The sequence below is a fragment of the Lissotriton vulgaris genome, chromosome 8 (genome assembly GCF_964263255.1).
Source record: "Lissotriton vulgaris chromosome 8, aLisVul1.2, whole genome shotgun sequence".
NCBI classification, from domain to species: domain Eukaryota; kingdom Metazoa; phylum Chordata; class Amphibia; order Caudata; family Salamandridae; genus Lissotriton; species Lissotriton vulgaris.
This window is the reverse complement of record NC_141696.1, coordinates 1,419,836,414-1,419,860,772: the sequence shown is the minus strand read 5'-3', so window position 1 is coordinate 1,419,860,772 and position 24,359 is coordinate 1,419,836,414. Positions and strand designations below refer to the sequence as shown.

The 24,359-nt window shown below is 43.8% G+C and overlaps 1 protein-coding gene across 3 annotated transcripts in view; it reads left to right on the top strand.

The window, feature by feature from the left end:
• Positions 1 to 24,359, top strand: part of PRDM15 (PR/SET domain 15) — a 502,608-nt gene that overhangs the window by 197,305 nt on the left and 280,944 nt on the right. For all 3 annotated transcript variants that reach the window (XM_086935443.1, XM_086935442.1, XM_086935441.1), the window contains one exon: positions 7,142 to 7,309. In XM_086935443.1, the coding sequence (XP_086791569.1) occupies positions 7,142 to 7,309 (168 nt within the window). The remainder of the gene's footprint in view (positions 1 to 7,141; positions 7,310 to 24,359) is intronic.

Genomic DNA, 24,359 nt, shown 5'->3' with positions numbered 1-24,359 from the left:
GCTGGGACTAAAACCTTTAACTTTTTGGCGTAAAATCTGGAGCACGCCAGAACTATCTAACTATAGGGCTGAGCTCGAAGAGATCTTACGCTTACCTAATGTCGCACAAATCCCATGGTTGAGATACATTAAACAAACATCTGAGACACTAGGAAGACCAGAACTGTGGCTTGATCCAGGAAATGCATGTTGTAGGATCTCACGCAAATCTATTTCGGGGGACTTCTACGAGCACAAGTTACGCGACTCAATCGAGAGCACATGCGAGGGGTCTTTAACAAATCTGTTCATCAAATTCAAAGACTCATACCACCTAGAGCTTGTTCTCGATGGTATCAGCCCTGTTATCACTAGGAAATTATTTATGCAGTGGCGATGTGGCACTCTTCCTCTCAGGGCATTCACGGATCGCTGGGCCAAGTCCCAGTCCTCAACGCAGTGCCCAGCATGTTCACATCCCCGAGTAAATGACTTGCATATTATATTTTTCTGTACAGCCTACCAAAGATCTAGGAAATACTGGCTTGTTCCACTCCTCAAAAATCTTGGTTTCAGGCACTATCTCCCAGCGTACAGAATATTAAAGACATAATTATCTCCCCCAATTGTGTTTGCAGTGGCAAAAATTTTAACAGCAATGTGGCACATCCGTAATCGCTACATTAAGTCAGATACAGGACAATGAATTGCTCTTGATGATTTTTAAATTTATTGTATTGCAACTGATTTTAAACAAATTAACTGCATTGTTTTTAATTCCCTTATACTTCATATTTTTTTAACTGTCTTAAATTGCTGTATTCTTTTATGGTCTAAAATGATCGAAATAAAGATAGAATGATGATGACAAACCTCATCAATTGTGGAGATAATCACCTCTTGCGATCCATCTCTTAATTTATGAGTTTTTTGCTACATGGGATGCTCCAAGGGGTTGTACCCTGTTGTCACTCTTTCCTCAAGGTGTCTCGCCCTGCAGTGTACCTGTATGTCCTCATGAGTCGCACATGTTGTGAAAGGCCCTTACTCCTGGGTTGAGGCCCGCTATATGGAAGAGGTTGAGATCAGAGAACTCTGGTCTGCAGTGGAGTCTCAGCTCAACATGTACTTGTTGAAGTTGAGAGCGATTTGCTTGGTATTGAAGGCCTTCCTCCCTTCCATCGAAGGAAGGTTAGTTCAGGTATTCACAGAAAACACCACTGCCATGTGGTATTGCAACAAACAGGGCGGGGTGGGGTTGTGGACCCTATGCCAGCAGGTTCGATGCCTCTGGACGTAGCTGGAACTTTAGAACATTTTCCTGGTTCTACAACATTTTGTGGGATCTTTGAATGCCAGTGCAGATGAACTCCACTGTCACTACCTTATGGATCACAAATAGGATCTGCATCCGGAGGTAGTGCAAGATCTCTATCACAACTGGGTAGAACCTTGGTTAGATCTACTCACCATCGCTGAAAACATCAGCACCTCTTCGCAATTGAGTTTCTGGGCCAACTCTTGCCCTGAGACTCATTTAGTCTTAAGGGGTGGTGCTCAGGAGTCCTTAACACCTTCCTGCCTATATCACTCCTTCCCTGAGTTCTGAAGAAGATCAGAATGGACCGGGCCCAAGTCATTCTAATAGCTCCGGATTCGGTGCACAGAGTACCATATCCTGACCTCCTCTGAATGAGTAATCATGCTGCCCTTTCAAGAGGTTTTTCTGTTGCAGAAACGGGAAAGGGTTCTCCCTCCCAACCTATGCACTCTCTGCATGGAGATTGAGTGGCACCAGTTGAGTCGTTGATCCTCCTCCAGACGTCTGTGAGGTCATCTTGGCAGCCAGATTTCTCTCCACAAAGACTGTATTCAGCTGACGTTAAGACAAGTTTGTGGCTTGGTGCAATGACAAACATGTTGAATCTCTTTCTGCACCCTTTTCTGAAATGTTGCTGTTTTGTTTCATCATTAACCTGGCAGGGCTTTGCTCTAGGCACAGTTGAAGGGTATCTGTTGGCTAGGTTGCCAGGTCAACCCACCCTGTTCAAGTCACCTGTTGTAACATGATTTCGGTTTCTACTTAAAACTTTTGTTATTCCACAATTGACCTTAATTTTATTTTTAACCTTCTTTATGTGTTCAACCTTCAAACCCATGCATAGTTGCTTCATAAGTCTCCTCACAATAAAGATAGTTATCTCGGTGGCCATCGCATTGGTCGGGAGGGTTAGTGAGCTGCAGGTGCTTTCTGTTAACCCTATGTTCACCAGCTTCTTCCCAGACAAACTGGTTCTCTGAACCAGTGCCTCTTTTTCCTTTAAAAGTAGTGATGCTTTTCCACGTCGGCCAGAAAATCACACTGACTACCTTTTTTGCTCCATCTCACTCCTCTAAGGAGGACCACAGACTCCAATGACTGGATCGTAAGAGAACGTTGTATTACATAAATTGCAACAAAGAACACCAGGTGGATGATCAGCTCTTTGTTTGGTTTACCGGAGCAAAGAAGGGAAAAGCAGTGCCGAAACGGACCATCTTCAAATGGATTGTGCTTCACATTCAGATCTGCAATGCATTGGCCATGAAGGAACCCCATGAGGGCTAGCGGGCTCAACCCACTAGAGCAAAAGCTGCGACCACTGCGTTAGCTTGCAGAATTCCTGTCCTGGACATCTGTCAGGCTGTAACGTGGGCAACATTGCACACATTTAGCAAACACAAATGTCTTGATATTCAGGTGCGTCGTGACGGACAATTTTCCCGTTTGTTCCTCCAGTACTTTTTGGTTTGAACCAGTTTGCGGACCTTCCTCTGGGAGGTACCGCTTTAGTCTTTATCCTAAGGTACAGAATCTGCGGCTGGAAGTCTCTATTAGATGAACAAGTTACTTTACTTCGGTACCGCCTTATTTAGTAGAAACTCTATCTAGCTGCAGATTCCTTATGACCTCCCAGCCTCCCCATTCCTGCAAACTGTTCTCTCTATATAAAAACGCCCCTGTAGGTCCTTAGTTTCTGCACACTGGTAAAATCGGCCATCTGAGGTGGTTCCGCATTTCTGACGTGGAAAGAGTGTCGAAAAGAAACGGATGTCATATAAAGGCACTACATCAATCCCATTGAAAGCGGCCAACAGAGAGTGGAGTGATGTCCCCTACTGGCATGCAGAGGTACTGCTCAAGATTTTTTGGATCCAGCTTTGTGCCTGGGGAATACTCTAAGATAAGGAATCTGCGGCTAGATAATCTTTAACAGATGAGGAGTTACTGAAGGTAAGTAACTTGATCTACTGGCTGATGCCCGTTGGCATAAAGAGTTCCTTAGCTACGTTTCAAAGGATGTTTCATCATATGGTAGCTGGTCAATGAGAATTCTGTGTTGCATTCACAGCTGATAAGAGGCTTTTTAACATCACCACAAAGTAATGGCTGTGTTGCAGTATGGCAGTCGAGCCATAAAGAAAAACTAAACTCTTGATTGTCCAGCTCTCTCTCTGTCTTGATGGAAAAAAAATGCATAGCGGAAAGATGGGATCCCTGTAAATAAAAGCCTAGTAAGTAATAGACTGTGGGATTCCCACAATCCTGCACCCATTGAAACCTTTGTTTACTGCCACAAGGGTTTAGCAAAAGTGTGTCTCACTTGAGGTTATCTGAAATACTGAGTGTTAGAATGTGTCTGAAGATCCTGAAAGGTTTAATCAGACAACTGTTATGAGAACGACTACTGTCAGCCCTTCATTGTACAAACCTGCGATTCCTACAAGAAAGTTTGTTGTCTTGGCTCTACTCGAGAGGGGCAAGAAGCATTCAGTAGCCATTATCAGTCGCTTGTCGCAGCCCAGAAAGCAGTAGTAGTGTGTAATTGAGGAGATGTGCTAGGTAATTATTTGGGGCTTAAGATATTTGAGGTCATGCTTGTTTGTGACCATACTTTCAATCCTGATTGATTATAAGCATCACATGTGATTGATGGCTATAAAGCACACTTAATGTGAATATAGGCAGAGGTTTTTCTACAGTGGATTTAAGACTACCAATAGTCTGAGACACCTTGATATTTCCTAGCCACACATAGGACTTGCTATTGGGATGCAAGTCCTCTGTGTGGCTAGGAAAAATTGTGGCTCACAGTCATGTGCATTTTGTTTCTTACCTGCACGTTGACCTCAAGTGAATGCCTCAGTCTTTGCAGGAGGTGCTCCTTCTTTTTGCCCTGCTTACAACGTTATCACAAGAGAACCCCCTACGTGTGAGGATTTTTTGCTGCATACTCACACAAGGTACTGGTGACTGGCAATGTTTACCTTTTGGTTGAAGTTTCATCAGCCCTACTCTCTTCCTGTGTTGCACTTTTTCTAACTAACTAAGAGAACACTTCGAATGAAGCAGACTTTAGTTTGAAGCTAACTTCTGGTTCTGGTCATGAAATTTAGGTGTTAATACATACCCTCTTGAACTAGTAACAGGTACTTAACTGAACATAAAGGAAAATCTCTACTTTAAAAAAGTGCAGATGTATTTCCTATGATGGGACCTGTGCTGGTGTGCAGCTGGCCTCTTTGCTACCCATCAGTTTTGGATTAAAGTTGAATTTGTAGAGGCTCTTGCTGCTGTGGGAGGTAAAGAGATTGAATGCCTTTCAAGGAGAAAGGATACCCTGATCAGCACATAGCCTGCACATAATCTGACTGACTAAAGATATGCATGGAGTGGCAGATGTAGGAAGCCTAATACCGGTCGGTAACGGTCGAAATTACCGAATTTTGGCCGTTACCGACCGGTATTAGGCTTTTCAGAAGTAGGAGGCCAAAATGAAGGATTCGGTAATTTACCGAATCGGTATTTTAAGGAATCAGTAAATTACCGAATCCTTAAGGTACCGAATCAGTAATTTACCGAATCCTTAATGTAGGAAGCACACAAGTGAGCGCTTTTCTCATTTAAGGTTTCGTTATTTACCACCAACTACAAGTTGGTGGTAAATAACGAAAACCGTTAAAAGCAATTTTGTGCTTTTTAACAGTGCCATGTGGCAGACATACATGCCCATATATTCAGGGGTGCAACAGGGTGTCAATGTGACACCATGCCACCCTTGTAAGTCTTTCCCCTATTACCGATTCGGTATTTACCGAATCGGTAAATCCCATTAATTCCTATGGGCCTCCAGTTACCGAATGTTACCGATTCGGTAAATTTTACCGAATCATTAGCTACATACCATTTACCGATTCTAAAATACCGAATCGGTAAATTTCGGTATTTTAGGATCGGTAAATAGTATTTACCTACCTCTGGCCCAGTCCTTACTGTTCTTAGAAACCTAATCTCTTTTTGGTACTGAGTGGTCATTATTTTTTAAAACTGATAAATGTTGAACCAGGGAGCACTGAAGCAAAGGGACATACATATGCTTCTAAAATTGCAATATTGTTTTATTTATTTCTCTTAATGTCTTCCCAATGACAAACTTGATATACAGAGCTTGTGATAAACCCGTCCAAAACACCACCTTTTAATTTGTGCACAGACCAGTAGGATAACATTGGACATTAGACCAGTGTCTTAGACCATCTCGTGTCCAGGGTGTAGATGCTGTTAAACCATTTTGGATTATATCTCTCGCTGAGGAGATGCTAACACATTTAAAAAAAATTTTTTTTACATGCATTGTATGACTAAGTTATTTTGTTAACCTGTAATTCAATTTCTTATAGCACTTTATGGATATTACTTTTTTAGTATTTTTAGCGATGTATGACATCTGACTTTCTATCCCTTCCAAGTAACCTTAGACTGTTCACCATGTCCACCTCTGGATAGCTGAGTGCCTAAAATGAGTTACTTGGTTGCCTAATTGGAGCATAGTGAGATTAGTGACCCCGAGACACCAGTGGTGAATGGTGTGTACCCGCACAAAATACTACCCATCAACCATTGACAACCTCTTCTTCCCAAGAAAAGGTCTTGTATCTTTTGAGAGCTGTGTAGGATTATTTACTGCCCTTAGCCTGAGGTTAAAGGAAAACCTTAGATTATCAACTTGGAGCCACCAGTTATTTTTCTTGGCTATGGTGTGGATTTTTCCAAACTTCCAGGAAACTATGGTTGTGGAATACACCACTGCTGGACAAAACCCTGTCTCTCAATTAGTAGCATCTGTCCATTGCCATATCGAGCCATGTTATTAAGCTTTAAAATGTATATCTGTATTCTTGTCCCTGAGGTAAACAGTGTCTTGCCAAACTTACTTTTTTCTGATCTTATTAAGCCCCCACCAAGGAGTGGAATCATAGTAAATTTTCTGCACACAGAGATTTTTACAGCTGGACGTCTGTGGATAAACAAAGCTCCATGCTCCTCTAGTATGAAATCTGATCCGAAGCCTGCTAAGCAACTCCTTTCTTGTAAGCTTTCATAGAGACTCCTCTGTGACCGTTCTATCCTCCTGCCCACCTTTTCATTCTGAAGATATAGAAGGTAAAAGGTTTCGATAATTACCCAAATGCCTTACAGTGAAACAGCCTCTTTTGGTACCAAGATCTTCCCTCCTTGAAAAAGATTAGGAACCTGAATTTGACTCCAGAGAGGCAATTCTTCCATGTGGAAAAATATTTTCCATTTCTCACCTTTTTGTAAAATTTAGCAGTTCTTAAGGTTTTACCGTACTTCTCCTTTCTATTGACATGAAAGTCATGTATGTGACATGTCACTCCACCACATAACAAGCCCACAGTGTTTATAAGTTTACTGTTGGGTGCTGGATACAAATCACCTCCTGGTCCTCGACCTCCTTTTATTTACCACTCAGTACCTGTAGGGCACAGATATTTACATTGATTGGTGTAAATGATGCGCCATGTTTGCACCTTAGAGCAGCAACAGGGAAGATTGGTGTATTTGTCCATGTGTTCCCATTTTTACAGATGGCTCAGATTATAGTATGGTAAACACAGCAGGTGTTTCGTTGACCTAGTTTGTATACATAGGATATTGCTATGCTTAGTGATATTCAAACAATCTAATAACCTCTATTTATTCTTTTTTTTCTGTGGTGTCTTTTGTGTGCAGCTTAGACACATGCTCCTGTCTTGTGTCCAGTAAAGAATTATAAAATATTCTTTAAACTGTTCCTTTCGTTTCATCTTACACAAATAGATGACAAAACGTTCCAGTGCGAGATGTGCTACCGATTCTTCTCTACAAATAGTAACCTCTCAAAACATAAGAAAAAACATGGAGACAAGAAGTTTTCGTGTGAGATATGCAGCAAAATGTTCTACAGGAAAGATGTCATGCTGGACCACCAGCGCCGGCACCTACAAGGTTAGTTATAGACCTTACGTTGTTCCTCCAGCTCTCACACATAGGTCAGTGAATTAAATTTTGCTGGCTGTGTGGTTCAGTTAAAAGAAAGATCAGAGATGTCCTTTTATAGCATGGAAGGTAAGTGAAGGGTGTTTAGCTGGGTACCAAGGCCTGTTACAATCATAGTAAGCAACGCAATGCCGTGCTTTATTTACCTCTACTACTGAGACATTGAAGGCATGTGGATGAAAACAAACTTCTTGAAATGCCTTATCTGGATTCCTGGGGCAGACAGAGATGGTTAATGATCCTCAGAAGTCGGTGGCTGTTGGTCAGTAGGTTTCCTGTGTGGATCCTGATGTTTACTTCTGATGCCAGTATTATTAATCTCCAATTGGATGACCAAATTGCTCCCTTCAGGCACTTGATTGTCTAGGGGTAGCTAAGTAAAGCAGTCCAGATGTACACTAGGGGTTAAAAACCCAGACACAGTAAATAATACTCGATGTCCAGTTAGTGCTATATCTTCAGAGAAAGCAATACATATTTTTTGGTAGGTTAAGAGCATTTAATTTTCAGGCATCTATTTGTAAACAGAATAGGCCAGCACCTGCTGGAGTTACATACTACCCCAACATTTCATATCATTTACGTCCTATGGGCTACATTATCTACAACAGTAACGCTATTGTCTGTGTGGTTGCTCTTGGTTAAACCTAGGAGTCTGGGAGGCTTATGTTTTTTTCTTGGTTATATTCCAGGTATGCTGTGATATGTCTCCCTACCCCTACCCAATCAAAAGTGAGAGGCAGTGGTTCTTAACCTTGTAACTTCTGCAGACCCCCACTAAAACATTTCTGGCTTCTGGGGGACTTCCAATGTTTTGTTATTGGTATCCAGGGACCCCCGCCTAGGCAATTTCGATGATTTGTACCACAGAACAATGTACAAAAATAAAGAAATAAGCATTCTTCAAATACTCAGATGTTGAAATATTGTAATTAATTCACAAATAAATTTGATTTAAAAAAATCAACATTTTAATGGGAAGGTTCGAGCTATTGTAAATTGAATTGAGGTCACCCATTGTCCGTACCACTTTCTATTTGACTGCCCCCCCCCCCCCAAAAAAAATATCTGAGAATGCCAACTTCATTGTTATCCTTCAATTCCAAATGTCTTCAGATTTGCAGAATGTTTTAAAATTCTCCGTTTTACATTTTGCTTCTTTATTTATACAGACCTTATTAGTATGTTAATAATATTTAATTTTCTAATCGATCACAGGCTCCCTGAGTAGGCTTCACTGACCCTGAGGCATCCCTGGACTACAAGTTCAGACCTGCTCGTCTAGGGTTCTAGATGCAATACTTGTTGACTCATTGTGCAGAAGCCCAGGTGCTGAGTTTTCCTTTAACAATAGTAAAAGAAAGAGAGTGTCCATCCAAAATAAAGTCAGTGGTGATTTCCTTTATTTTAGGTGCTAAAAGTGTCTGTGTCCTCCAGTTCAGTTGCTATGGGGATACAGTAACAATTATCCCCTTTGGATACTGAACATCGCAATGACCAGTTAAAGACCAAACTTGTTTTCGAGTTCTTCTATGAGAGCTGATGTAGCAGTGTGTCCACACCCACCATGGCACCACCAAGGAGTATCAAACTTTAGGTCTCTGTATGTTTAACTGCTGGTCACAGTCCAGCAGTTAAACACTTTCCAAAGGACCTTGGTCGTCTACAGAACTACATGTTTTCACCATATCTAAGTGAGATTTATGGTTTGGTGCCAACTTTTATCTTAAGTATGATTTCCTAAATGTAAGTACTATTAAGATAGTTCAAATCGTTCTGGAATGAGGACAGGCATTTCTATCCAATGAGACCTGATAAACTCCAAGGGTGTGAAGGTTTGTACGGGCACCGTACACAGAAATGGTATGGGACGTCGCTGGGTCACCAGTGATGATGCAGAAAAGTCACCAGTGATGATGCAGAAAAGTGTCTCTGCAACTTCACAATCCAAGCATTATTTATGTTAGATCTTTGTCTTGCTCTTGCTTCTTTTCCATCTCATCTGTAGGGAGCTTATTGCTCCTAGGCAGTCTTTTAGATACTGAACCATTCTCAATACCAATATTAACTCAGCTGGTTCTTGTGATGGCCTTCTAGTTGTCAGGATAAACTCCTCTCCTTGCAGCTACATCCAGATCGTTGTTCCCTGCCAAAGATCACAGCAATGTTTGCTTTTCTTGTTTATTCAACTGCAGAAAAAATATCAAAAACTCATTCGAAACATTTTACAGGAGTTTAAAGAGATATACACCCAGTGGAGTAGTAAAGCTCACACTGAAGCAGCTTAAGCTGGGGCGGGGATGCCCACTGGGCCTGATGGGCTGGCGAAGTGGATCACATTAAAGGAATACCATGACAGGGTGGCATGGAAAGAAAAGGTGAAATTAAGAAAGTATGAAAGTTAAGACGGAAGGATAAAGAATGAACAAGAAGATTGAAAAGGTGGATGGATTGATAGACACAGGTATATTGATGGATGAACATATGGAAGGGTTGATAGAAATGTAAAGGGATGTACAGATGAATGGATGAATAGATAGATGGGTTAAAGGATGGCTAGATGAGTGGCAGACATGCAAAAGGGTGAAGAGAACTTTCATAAGGAGGGTTGGGTTCCCTCACTTCTACTCCCCACTTGAACTGTACTAACACTGATGTTACTAGAAGTACAGTTCTAGTGTGTGGGGGTGAGTTAGTTATATTTTCTGGCTACTCCATTGGATACACGAGATCCTAAACCCATGTTACTTTTATTTCCACTTCACTCAATACATTTCTGAAATATATTTCTGTGAGGTATCGTTTTCAATTACCTCTATTTTACCTTCTCGGCATGGATCCCTTTTTTCCCCGACAGATGCGGAGGCTTGATCTGGACCTTTTTTGTATTGCCTCTCTCTCTCTCTCTCTCTCTCTCTCTCTCTCTCTCTCTCCATTAGTTTTTTCACTTCTGGTAATTTCCCTCAGGGACAAAATTGTTTTTTTCTCTCCATAAGAATGCATCTTTGGGAGGTTTGAAGGAAGGACATATATGTACAGCTAGCACAAGGCTGGGGTTCCATGTCATTATACTGGTTTATATTCACTAGAATTGCGGCCCATTGTCTCCCTGGCTGAGGTCTTTACATCATGAGATTGATGCAACCCAAGCATGAGGTTGCAGTAACAGACTAGATGATAGTAAGTGACTTGTAGGTAAGCCTTGGTAATGAGGCGTACTGCTCCCCTCTCATCCAAGTTATCAAGGGATTAAAATCCATGTAGCACCATAACCATGAATTGTGCCATGGAGGGCCACCTTACACCTTTTCAGAGGCCCTTGACACTGGAGGGAGCAGTTATCAGATCATGCTGTATGTGGGTTAACATACATGACAACCACGTCTGAGGAATCCTATGTTACAAGTCAAGAGAATGCAAATAGAAGGCCCTGTGAAAGATCTTGCCACTATACAGATGTCTCAAAAAGTATCCTTCCCCACACATTAGAAAGGTCACCTGCTCGACCCCGCCCCCTTTTTAGGTCTCGCCTGTTAATGCGCATGCGCATTGAGCTTGTTAGGTCTCGCCTGTCAATGCGCATGCGCATTGAGCTTGCAAGACTATAGGGGCTTAAACAAACTTTAACTAGACTGGCGATTTGATGCTGTGCCTGTGCGCTTTTAGGTCAATGCGCAAGCACATTGAGCTAAAATGCGTGTGCACATCATCAAATCGCCAGCCATCTGTTCCCCAGCTTGGCGCCTCCGCTCCTGCTCTCTCCTGGCTGCTACTCCTCTAATTATTCACGGCCGGGAGGCCGTGTCTCGTTTTTTTTTTTTTTTTGCTTGTTTTAATATTGTTAAGCGCTTACTGCTGCCCAGATGCATAGATGTATAGGGCATGTATTTATACGCCCTCCCTAACGTGTGTTGTATCCTGTGCTAAAGAAACATTTAGCAGTGTTTACAGTTTCAGGACTTTTCTTTTGTTTTGCTGATTTGAGCACTGCTGTGGATAAGCACTTAGATACAGAATATCACGTCATTTCATTGCACAATACATGTTGCTGATACTTTTTTTTTGTTTTTTGTTTTTTGGAAAACCTTTATTGTTACTTCAACCAATTACAAATATGGGCCTACAACGACCAGGGCCGGCCGCTAATCAGTTTCATCAAGACACGGCTCGGCAGCCCGGGAAGCGAAAGTACCACAAATTCGGTTAAAACTGGCTATTAAGCATACCATGCGAATGACAGGATTCTAAAGGCTCCATTTTACAATATAAAAATAGAAGGATCAGGTGCCATACAATATCACAGAATCGCGTAAAGGGCGGGCAAAATAGTAGGATTTCCACAGTTAGATCGATCTCATTTAGGACAGTGGCGCTAAGGCATACAATTCAGGATAAACAAGCATACAATCACAGTTCGCACCAGTTAAGCGCCCGCCCAATGATACTGAAATACCGTGAAAAGTGTAGGCACAGATAAGAAAAAATCGATAATTGACTGAAGAGTGGACCCACTACGCTGACCCAAAAAAGGAAGAAAGAAAAGAAAAGGCAAAAGGAAAGATACGACAGAGAAAAAAGGCCATAGAAACAATAAAGGCAAAACAAAAAAAAAACAAAAATCCCCTCCCCCAACCCCCCACCCTCCACCCCTGCAGATGACTACGGCCTACCCCCCTAGCAGCGTGCCTGTCGCCCCAAATAACTGAAACCCGAAATATAGAAAGAACAAAGAGAAATAAAGAAAAACTAAACCCCTACACTAAAAGTAGAAATGGAGGAGGGCTTATCGTACGCATTCCCGGTCTCCCCCACCGCCTTAACAAAGAATCCCCCACAAAGCTGACACAATCGAGCAGAACACAATAGAAAATTGCACCGGAGGAAACTATAAACCCCCTTCGGTTTCCGTTAACCTAGCAAAGCAATTCCGTTACCGATGAAACCAGAGTGTGAAACCCAAAACAACAGTCTCAGCCTTGACCCCGTCGATCAAATTTGCTGATTCCCTCCGATAAGTAGAGCCCCATCGTCAAATTGTCAAAATATACACAGAAGTTGCTGAAATATAGACTGTTAGATGGAGAAAGGATGGCAAATCCCAAAGTAGATGGCCGTTTCCAACGATGCCCCTCCCCGACTCCAAGGCCAGACACTGTTCCATCCGCCATCTTGATGGACCAGCTGGGAAGGGGCTGCGACACAATCCAAAACAGTTCACAGTTCCGACCAAAAGTTTCCGGAGTGGGAACAACAGTTAAGTGTTCCGCTGGTAGCGAAACCAAAGATTCCGACCATATAGTTGATACACAGATCTCAGCATGTTCAATCAGTTTCACTTCTGTAGGGGCAGGCACAGCTCCATGCACCAGGTCTGAATGCACCGCTGGGGTGTCTATCGGGAGTAGAGCTGGCCGCCGGGTCCCGGGCGACGAGTCAGGGTCTGGTCCCGATCTTCTAATTCCATCCCTTGCCGACATCAGTTTCCAGACCTGGGCCTCCATAGTCACCTGAAGTGCCTCGAGGGCTGCCAGCACTGACCGCAATGACGGGCCGCACTTAGCCCGCTCTGCCGGGTTTCGCATAACATCAGGCATAGTGATCCCCTCGGAGGGTCGCCCTCCCCGGGGGAAGATTAGTCAGAGCAGGAATGAACCGTGAGGGACAGATCGTCAACATGCGTTCGTGCGCGCCAAGTCTCCAACCCAAAGGCACCGGCGATGCAAACGCTAGGCCTCCGGGTCAGGGACCCCCGCCACACCGCCTCGGGCGTCACTCGTCTCCTCACCTTCAATACAAGACCACGCAGCAGATTGGCAGCAAAGCAATCCAAAAGATGTCGAAAGTTCCATGGACCGGACCCTGCCGCCCTCACCGGTCCGCTGTTGTTCAACTAGGACCCGGCTGGAGCAGCACTCGAGACCCCGGCTTCCAGACTGGGTTAGGCCTCAAGTCAAACCTCGACATTACTCCACTCCACAATGTCGGAAAAGTCTCGGGATTGCTCCATCGGACTGCAGATTAGTTCATAGACACGGATATGGGGCGGAATATCAGGATAAATGACAGGATCTTTGAGCGGAAGACGGAGGTCAGCGGAGCCGGGAGACTATGCGGCCATCTTGCTTGCTGTCGTAGCTCCTCCCCTTGCTGATACTTTTAATATATAAACTACATTGTGCTTGACTTCTTTTTAATAGATTCGTATTATATTTTGTGAAACTGACATTCTGCAAAAAAGCTGCAATAGACTATTTTATAAAATCGCGCTCCTGACATTTGCTCATAGCTCTGTAAGTGATTGTGGTTCTTGGGCATTATAGCCAGTTCCCGTCAGTGCGCTGCGCTCTGAGTTCAAGCCGCTGTGGTTGGCTCATGGCTTCGCTGGACACTGTCTCTGTCTACGAAGTAGAAGCTTAAGGGCGGTTGTGTTTCTTAATTTGCCGTGATTTCGAGGTCTACCTCTGTGCCAGTGCATCCCGCTAGCCTCTTTGTCGAGGAACTAGAAAGCGGTGGACAGGGCAAGGTGTGCAGCAATGGCTGACCTTTTTGCAAACCATAAATTATAGCATTGATTTCTGATCTATTAAAGCCATTTCCTTTGCCTTTCTTCGAGATGCTTATTTCATCCAAGCTCGCTCTCGCACGTACAGACTGCGGAAAAACTTACACACATCCAATGTCCTTGTTATCCTTCTACCGGGAGAGTGTTCCGGGCCAGCTGTTTACTTTTTAATACAATTAAGCCTCCTCGTTTGTGTGATCTTCCTGATGCTATTACATTGTTGTTCACAATACTCGATCCAGAAGCTCTAGTGAGGTGGGAGTACGGAAAGGCTGTCCATGGGCTGGGGTCCCTTTCATGTGCATTTGAAGCAATCTGATCCCGGCAGTAAGCTCTGAAGCCCCCCTGTCCCTCCATAGGACATTTGCATTCGGTTGGCGCCTCCGCTCCTGCTCTCTCCTGGCTGCTCCTGCCCTAATTATTCACTGCCGACCGGCCGTACTTTCACTTTCACGGCCGGCAGGCCGTGTCTCGTTTTATTGATTTTTTGCTTGTTTTAATATTCTAAAGGGCTTACTGCTGCCCAGATGCATAGATGTATAGGGCATGTATTTATATGCCCTCCCTAACGTGTGTTGTATCCTGTGCTAAAGAAACATTTAGCAGTGTTTACAGTTTCAGGACTTTTCTTTTGTTTTGCGGATTTGAGCACTGCTGTGGATAAGCACTTAGATACAGAATATCACGCCATTTCATTGCACAATACATGTTGCTGATACTTTTAATATATAAACTACATTGTGCTTGACTTCTTTTTAATAGATTCGTATTATATTTTGTGAAACTGACATTCTGCAAAAAAGCTGCAATAGACTATTTTATAAAATCGCGCTCCTGACATTTGCTCATAGCTCTGTAAGTGATTGTGGTTCTTGGGCATTACATCCAGTTCCCGTCAGTGTGCTGCTCTCTGGGTTCAAGCCGCTGTGGTTGGCTCGTGGCTTCGCTGGACACTGTCTCTGTCTACGAAGTAGAAGCTTAAGGGCGGTTGTGTTTCTTAATTTGCCGTGATTTTGAGGTCTACCTCTGTGCCAGTGCATCCCACCAGCCTCTTTGACGAGGAACTAGACCGCGGTGGACAGGGCAAGGTGTGCAGCAACGGCTGACCTTTTTGCAAACCATAAATTATAGCATTGATTTCTGATCTATTAAAGCCATTTCCTTTGCCTTTCTTCGAGATGCTTATTTCATCCAAGCTCGCTCTCGCACGTACAGACTGCGGAGAAACTCACACACATCCAATGTCCTTGTTATCCTTCTACAGGGAGAGTGTCCCGGGCCAGCTGTTTACTTTTTAATACAATTATGCCTCCTCGTTTGTGTGATCTTCCTGATGCTATCACAGTGTTGTTCACAATACTCGATCCAGAAGCTCTAGTGAGGTGGGAGTACGGAAAGGCTGTCCATGGGCTGGGGTCCCTTTCATGTGCATTTGAAGCAATCTGATCCCGGCAGTAAGCTCTGAAGCCCCCCTGTCCCTCCATAGGACATTTGCATTCGGTTGGGTAAAATCACGAAAGGGCATTTGCACCTCTGTCATTAAGGAGGACGTCTGTATGTGTATAGGAAATGACAATTTTATCCCATCAATAAGTTTGGTCACTTTGACCATTTTTCATCAAACCACGAGGTAACTGCAATAAAAATAAAATTTTAGAGCATGTCTGATAAGGAAAATATTGGTTGAAGAGCTCTGAAGTAATAAAGAGGTATCCAAAATGTACGATTTTGTTTAAGTAATGTTGGTTTCACCACAGTTTTCTTTCTCAACGAATAACAGATGAAGGAAACTGCTCCGAATTTCCTTTCGGCTATTCAGTGCCTCTTCTTGGGTGGGTGATTTTTTTCGTCAGGTGTTTTGGAGGTAAAAAAACGACGTTACTATGCAGTGCACATTCCTTAGTCCTGTATATATTGCACATATTATCATCACCTTATAAAAGATTGTCCAACTCCGATAGCTTAACTGCTCAGCCACCAGCATGCGCATTAAAAGGCAAAACAAAAGTTTGCCATTAAGTTTGTGAATGTTACAAATTGGTGCAAACTGGACCATCAATAGTAGAATTATGAAAACAATACAGGAGGAAGAGCAAAGGTTCACCTAACCACCCATAGCTGTGTACCCATACACCCATACATTCATCTACCCACGCCCATGTTGGTATCCATCCACCTGTGCACCCACACATGCCTGCATCCACAACCAACCAAGCTTCAGTTCATCCACTACGCACCCACCCACCTCTGAATTCATTCAAGAACTACGGATCTGCATATGGCCCAGCATCACTTAGCGCCACTCCAGCATCACTCAGCATCGCCACAGCACCACTCAGCGCCACCCCAGCATCACTCAGCACCACCCCAGCATCACTCAGCGCCACCCCAGCATCACTCAGCGCCACCCCAGCATCACTCAGCACCACCCCAGCATCACTCGGCACCACCCCAGCACCACTCGTAATACCGAACAAAATGCTAATACTGCCGATTGATTCCAAAAAACTTATTTCATTCGGAGCGTATGAACTAAACTATATGCTAGAGAGAGTCTTATCATTGATTTAATCCATTTGAATTTGCATTTTATTTACAAGTTTTTTCTTTTTTGTATTTTTTCAAAGATATTTCATATTTCAACAGAACTTTTTGTGAAGCACCACTCAGCACCACCCCAGCATCACTCAGTGCCACCCCAGCATCATTCAGTGCCACCCCTGCATCACTCAGCGCCACCCCAGCATCACTCAGCGCCACCCCAGCATCACTCAGCGCCACCACATTATCACTCAGCGCAACCCCAGCACCACTCAGCACCACCCCAGCACCACTCAGCAGCACCACCACATAATCACTCAGCAGCACCACCACAGCACCACCAAGCACCACCACAGCACCACTCAGCACCACCACAGCACCACTCAGCACCACCGCAGCACCACCACAGCACCACTCAGCACCACCACAGCACCACTCAGCACTACCACAGCATCACTCAGCGCAACCACAGCATCACTCAGCGCAACCACAGCATCACTCAGCGCAACCACAGCATCACTCAGCGCAACCACAGCATCACTCAGCGCAACCACAGCATCACTCAGCGCAACCACAGCATCACTCAGCGCAACAACAGCATCACTCAGCGCAACCACAGCATCACTCAGCACCACCACAGCATCACTGGTTCAAATATGTTCTCTCAATGTTTCAAGCTTTATTACAAATGTCACAAAAAAATGTTAATATTTCACTTCTGTTCTTGGATTTTAATCACTATAAAATACACAAAAGTTATTTTCAAAAGTTTAAGCTATTGACATAAATTACAATCACTTTTATTTAAGTATTAATTATTTTAAAAAATGAAAAGCCATTGTTATTTGTAATATCAATACATCTAAGTCACGTTAATACAAAACATGTTGCATTACAAATGCTATAGGTGTCACATTCGTGAAAGTTATAACTATTGGCATTGTAAATGACAAAGCTATCAATTTAGCTATTTTAAAAACCAACACATAAATAAAATAATTGTCATTTACAAGACCAATAGCTCCAACTTTTCTAATGCGAGACCTATTGCATTTCCAATGCTTGTTTTATTTTGCCAGTGTACCTCACCTTAATGTTCTGGACCTGCTCATTGTAGAGTGGTCAGACTACTTTAGCTTGTAGTGTACTCCCTAGTCCAAACACTTGGATAGACCTTAGCTGGTCAAAACTCGCCAGTGAAAATTGGAAACATACCCTCAGTGGATCAATACCAGACTTGGGCGTGGACACCTCAAATTGTGAACGACAAGGTTATCCAGTGGATAAGACTCTCACTGGACCAAGTCATCCCTATAAAAACCCTCATGCGGCACCCCAAGTACAATCTGCCCCTTTTTATTCCCCCTAACAATAAAAACAAGCATTAGAAATGCATTATTGTGTGTTAGAGCTATTGACTCCACTGCCAACAAAAACACATAATTAAACTAGCACTAGCCACCAATGTCCACTAAAACAGGAGTGGGAACGTTGCAGGCAGAAAAACAAAAGTAAATACAGGTGTCCGTGTATGCCGTCTGTCCTTGAACTCTGAACACACTTGCACTGAAGTGGATGCTAACAAATCACCTGCTTATTGAAAGAGAAGCGCAAGGGCCCAACTTATGTACATAAGCATTGTAGAAGGACTGCTTTTTAAAACTCCCCTCAAAGTCCCTAATAAATATCAGAACAACTGACCGAATTAAACTTGTGAAGCTGAAAGAAGATGCGCTTCAATTGCAAGTGCATCAACAAATAAACCTTATATGTATGGCATGTGTAAAGTGCATTCACAGATGGAGGTGCACATATTCCCCTTGTCAGCCAACACTAGTAGGTTTTACAGGTGGTATCGGGCAGGTATGTGATCATGGGAGATACAGAGACGTATGCACAGAATCAGAGCAGTTCCCATTAGAACAAGACTCTTTTATGCAAAACAAAGCTCATGAAAAAGCCAAAATCATGTGTCAGGTAAGCACAAAATATCAGCCGTGCCACAGGAATTCCAAACGTTCAGAGTTACGTGGAAGGTGGGAAACCACTTCTGTACAGGTCAATAAGGCTCTGCTTGGGAGCTGTAGTCTGACCTGGGCCCCAATCCTGGAGTCCCCATTTTATTACACTGAGTAATCCTCGGCAACTGACCTTCTTTTTACAAACTGTGAAAGTGAGGAAAGCTTAAAAACCTGTTGGTATTAGGCGCTATAAAAATAAGCTGCACACTTATATTATGTTTAGAGGTTAAATCTCCAAATCGCGAGCAGGGCTCCTTTTTTGCCAAAGAAACAAATTTTAACAGACAATGGACCACCTTACCAGGACATCACAAAAATAATTAAACCAAAATACTACATAGGTAATGTCCTATTAAAACACATAACAGGGCCCATTTTCATTCAGATGAGGAAGTAACAGAAGCTACCGAACTAAAGACAATTAGGAGACGTGCTAGGCAACTCCGGATCAGATTTGTTTCACCCAGAGATGTTAGTTCCGAAAAGCAGCTGAAATCTCTGCGTGAAACGGCAGGGAGGATTTGGAATTACCAATTTAACCTAGTCACTATTTTTTTTTTTTTTTTTTTTTTTTTTTTTAGTGCAAGATCAGTTGTTAACTTGTGACCACCATTAACTTTGCCCCGGTGTGCCAGTAACCCCAATATCTGAAATATATGTCACTTGTTGAGGGGCTGAACAGAATTAGCTGGAGGATTACCAGGGCACTGACTATAACTTGGCTCCATACTTATGGTATCTGTATAGCACAAACCAGATGAAAGGCTTCGGGTGGCTGTACTGAGTCACCAGGTAAAGACACTGTTAGTGACTGGAGGGACAGCAGTGTTCTGAGAGTGGAGGTGAAGTGTTACTGCGCCGTGATAGTGTTTTACCATGCTGTGATATAGTGTTCTTTAAAAAGGCTCTAAGAGAACGGCCTCTATAATGAAAAACAGAAGTGAATTTGTGTGAAAGCAGCAGTAGCCCTTTAATAGACTAAACAAAGAAAGATGAAAAGACGGCCAACTTCCTGTCACTGCCCTCGCTTTATAGTTAGTAAGCTGCTCACCCAGGAAGTGATTACCTCCCCTTCCCTCACACCTTTCAGTTCCTGCCTTTGCCGCTGCTTCGGAGAGATTCCAGACTTTACATTCACTGATGCAGCTTGCTTGACCTTTGTGTGCAAGAGGGCCTGGCAATGCTTTCCATCTAATTTACGTACTCGAGTGATGTGCTCAAAATTGGATCACTGCACAAGCATACACCAATGTGCACTACAACATGGTGCACAATATTGACTCACTGTAGCAGTGCACAACCTGAAGCTTCAGACACCCGGACAGACTGACCTTATACATAGAGATGTAAAAGCAGATCGATGAGAGAAAGCAATATGGAGCAGGAAGGGGAAAGAAGTACAGTAGGGACACAGCTGGGAAACACTCAAACACTCCTGGATTGCTTGAGCATTCGCGAGAGTTACAGCGATCGGATGTTAAACATAAAAGCGGGCGCCTCACTGAAACATAAAGTGCAGCGCCTGTCTATATAAAAGTTATGGGCATGGCAGTTTATAAAGCGGGTGCCATGGTGATAAAAAAAAAATAAACAGGAAAGTGGGTGCCGTGCTATAACATGAAGCATGGTGTTCATGTATTAAAAAAAGGTTATGCACACGGTGCCTGCATTAGTAGGAAATACAAAAATATACCTTTAAAAATGCAAGTGTGTCGTCCCTGAAGTGCCCAAAGAAAACAAGAACCGCAAGCAACAAAAAAAAGGAGAGGGCGAAGCGAGTGAGTGCCTGGGACGTGTGGGCGAGGAGAGAGGGGCGTGCACTTAGGGGAGCAGTCTGCTCATTTTCAAGCACTACACTCATGCTTGTGGCGCGCCGCTGCTCGCTCCCACAAAATGAGCAGAGGGATGGCTAAAGGCCCTCCTATGCAGCGCATGCGCGCTGCATAGGCAAGAATTAAAAAGGAGTGCAAAAAAGCTGAAAGGAAGTGGAGGAAAGATTATGCAGAAACAAACTAGATTATTGAGAATCCCTGAGAAGGTACCACTTAAAAATTAAAAAGAAACGCAAGAAGCTTATTATGAAACAAAGACCAACTGCGCTTCCAATTCCCCTTGCGAAATGTTCCAGATCATGAAATCTCTGATGGAACCACGTCATATAGCCCTGCTCCTGAGTCAACTGAAACACACTGCAATGACCTTGTGAGATTCTATTTTGAATAAATTACTGATATTTATCTAGCATTTCACGAGTCAGACCGAGACTTGAGTCCCATTTTAATCACTAATAATTAGGAATTGGAGGAAGGCAGCCTTGCAGATTTTCCTAGCTTGACTTTTAATTGCTTTGCAGTTCAATTTAGCAAAGTCAAATTGGGTTCTTTGCTTGACCCAACCCCCCTGCACATTCTCTCTAAAGCTTCCGAATTCACCTTCCTGGTTATGCTAGAAATTGCTAATCTGTTCCTCGTGGAGGGAACAGTATCCCCCTCGTGAAAATATGCTATGGTCAAAACCCTCTTAAAAAGAAAAACCCAACCTGGACTCCCTTTGTCCAAGAGACTGTAGATCCATCTCGCTCCCTCTGGTATGAGCTAAGTACTTGTGATCTATGTAAATCAGCACCTTTTGGACTTTTATAAACTATGTCCTGCATCCAACCCAAATGGGGTTTCACCCTAAACGCAGCACAGAAACTGCACTCTTGTTTGTAGTGGAGGAAGCAAAAATACTGCTTGATTGAGGAGGTAGTGCAGTCATCATACTCCTCGACCTTAGCACAGCATTTGAAATGGTGAACCATGACATCCTCATCAAAAGAACCAGCAGTGCCATGACATCCTCATCAAAAGAACCAGCAGTGCAGGTGTTACAGGACCTGCATTGAAATGGCTCATTTCTTTCCTGAAGGACAGGACATTTCAAGTCTTTGATAGATCCTGCTCATCGGATATTTTCCCTTTGAAGTGTGGAGTACCTAAAGGGTTTGTCATGGAGTCTAACGCTTTTTAGGTCGAGCCTAGAGCAGCGCATGCGCTGCTTGCTCGACTTTTAGTAAGTGGGATTTCAAAGTGCTACCCACAGCTGGCCTAAAGCTTGCGTTCTCGCGAGCGTGAACGTTCACAGCTGCCTGCTTTCCCCATGATTACTTGAACTTTTTGCGCTGCGGCACGCGCACCACTCGCGTGTTTGCCGGCTCTTGCGCGTAAGCACTCCCCCACCCCTCCCACTTGTTTACTTTACTTCTTGCGACTTCCAACTTAACCTTAAACCAAGACCCACCCCTAGCAGTTTACGGTCCTCGCTTGCTCTCTGAATGCTCCTACCTTCAATGCTCAATATATTGAATATAAGTCTCCCCCTGAAGCAAGCTGACTCTCGCTTGCTCACTGAACTCTCCTCCACTCCTCCCCGCCGCGTCTCACAATTGACGCGCTGCTTTCACTTTCGCCGCACACCAAAGAGTGTTGCTCCCCTTCCCCCATGCATTCCCTGCCCTCTGTTGCTTCCGCCGCTCTCCTATTGCTCCCCTCTCCCGTGGCGTTTGTAATCCTGCCCCCTGCATTGCCGATGTTTTCGGAGGGGGCGTGCCTGGTGTCTTCAACCCTGTGAGTGCCCCCCAGTTAAAGTGCCACTTGCCTCTAGCCGTACTTCACCTCAAAGGCACATAGCTACAGGTACACAAAATACCAAAGACGACAGACTGCCCGTAGCCGTACTTCATCTCAAAGGCACACAACTTCAGGTAAAAACACTCTACCTCAATCCAGCTCAGACAGAATGCCCACATAGTGAAGCACGTATTGGGACATTAATAAGCAAACTATCCCAAACACTACCAAACGAAACTACTCTCAAGAAAAGACACTTCCCCAACCCCACTTAAAATGATCCAAGCACGGCCCCCGCCTCTGCCTTACACCGCCTGCCCACAGACTGCACGCCAACTCTACGCTGTGCTTTCTTTACAATGCCTTACAGCAAAGACATTCTAAATATATCACAGCAACACATGACGCATTGCATCGGGCCGTTTTTTTTTTTACAGCTTTCTATGAGAGCTACATTAATGCTACTAGCTGCCCACTACTTTCGCGGACCATCTGGGCATTCGGGCTCCTGACCGCTGCCCCTTGATGATATTCAAACTGATGTTTTGCCTGCAATTGTAGCATTTCCGAGTCATCTGGGAGTGGGCGGTAATACCACAGAGTAAGATTACCTTGGATTGGAGCCCTGGAATGACTTTAGCCAATCCTAGTATATCGCACAAAATTCCAAAGTGCTGATTGGCTATGGAATCCACACTTGCTTCTGTCTGGGCCTCCCTACAACAGTCGGGGGGTGCAGCTTGCCGGTTGGAGTGGACTGAGCCTGGTTGGTGTGGATCACCTGAGGAGTTAGTCACGACCCGGGCAGTGACAGCTTTGGTTTGGCCGCGTTGGCACATGCCGGGTTGCATGGGTGCGAAGGGAGGGCAAGAAGGGTTACGTGACGAGTAGAGCTCTAGGGTGATAGATGCTGCTGACCGAGTTCCCCGATTTCTGGTTTTCCTGTTCATACCAGCTATGTCTTTTCCAGCCCCCTTACTCTGCTGTTGCCAGTATTTCTATCCCCAGTCTGTCTCCTGCCACCATTGGCCGTTCATTCTATTTCGTTCTGAGCAGCTCTTAAAGTGCTTAAATCTGTGAAATTGGTCGTCCTTTCGTTTTACTTCTAAAGCACCACAGCTGTGGAACGTCGTCCCGCAATGTAACAAAGTAGTTAAAGGCACAGGGCCCCTATTTTTCCCCTTCCACACTGCCATCAACTGACTACGATCTCTGCATCATAGCCAAATTATAAAATAAAACACTGAAGCCCCTTACCAAATCAGACTGCCAACATTATATTGCAATTATTAGAACGTCAACACACCCAAAGCCCACAAACCAGACTAGCCACGAGTAAATCCACTTTTCCACCCCCTACTTAAAAAGATGATCCAAACACTGCCTTCCTCCTTTACCACAAGGGGTGGTGAGGGACAGAGTCTCTGAATTAAGCAGTAGTTTAGTCTGCCCTGTTCCCATGATGCACTGGGCCAGGGACAGACTGATTTGCATATAGCCAGGTTCTGAGCTGGGATGGGGCAGTGAGATAAATAACGGTGATGGATCAATCCCTGATCTTTGGACTGGGTAAGAGTGGTCTGTTTAACTCAGACACTCTGTTCATCACCACCCCCTTTTCTAAATCGTTCCTCCTTTACCAAACGCAAAACATCGCCAGTAAAGAGCAGGTTGTTCCACAACTCTAAGATCTGTTTTCTTTTTCTTTCCTCTACAGCAAATAAACCCTAAACATATTACAGCAGAGAACAGGAAATTGTCTATTTTTGGCAAGCATTTTCTTACATACTTGAACACGCCCTTCACCGCTGCTTCATTTAAAGGTCTCTGTGTTTTCTCCCTGCCATCTGGCATACGTGTCCTTTCATTGCTGCTATCTCAGTTTCTATGCAGAAACTTCCTCCTTACTTCGCCTATGTCAGCAGTTTCCTCCCTGGTCACGAATCTCTCCTCTTGAAGCAATTCGTTTCAGCAGCAGACAGGACACATGTTGTGCTCTGTGTTATGGTCAAACTGCAGATTGAATCCCTGTCAGAAGAACTTCTACTACCAGTAAAATGTATTGTCCTCAGTAGGCAAGGGGAATGTTTACTTTTAATGGCGTCCATGCTGTTGCTGGACTTTTTATTTGCATGCAATTAGGGTATTTAGCTTTCCCTGTGGGATAATGCACACAAAGTTAACAAGCATTGTCATAGCCAATAGTTCTCACCTTTGGGACCTTCTAAGTGTTTAGCTATGCAACAGTTGATGTTGTTGCACCA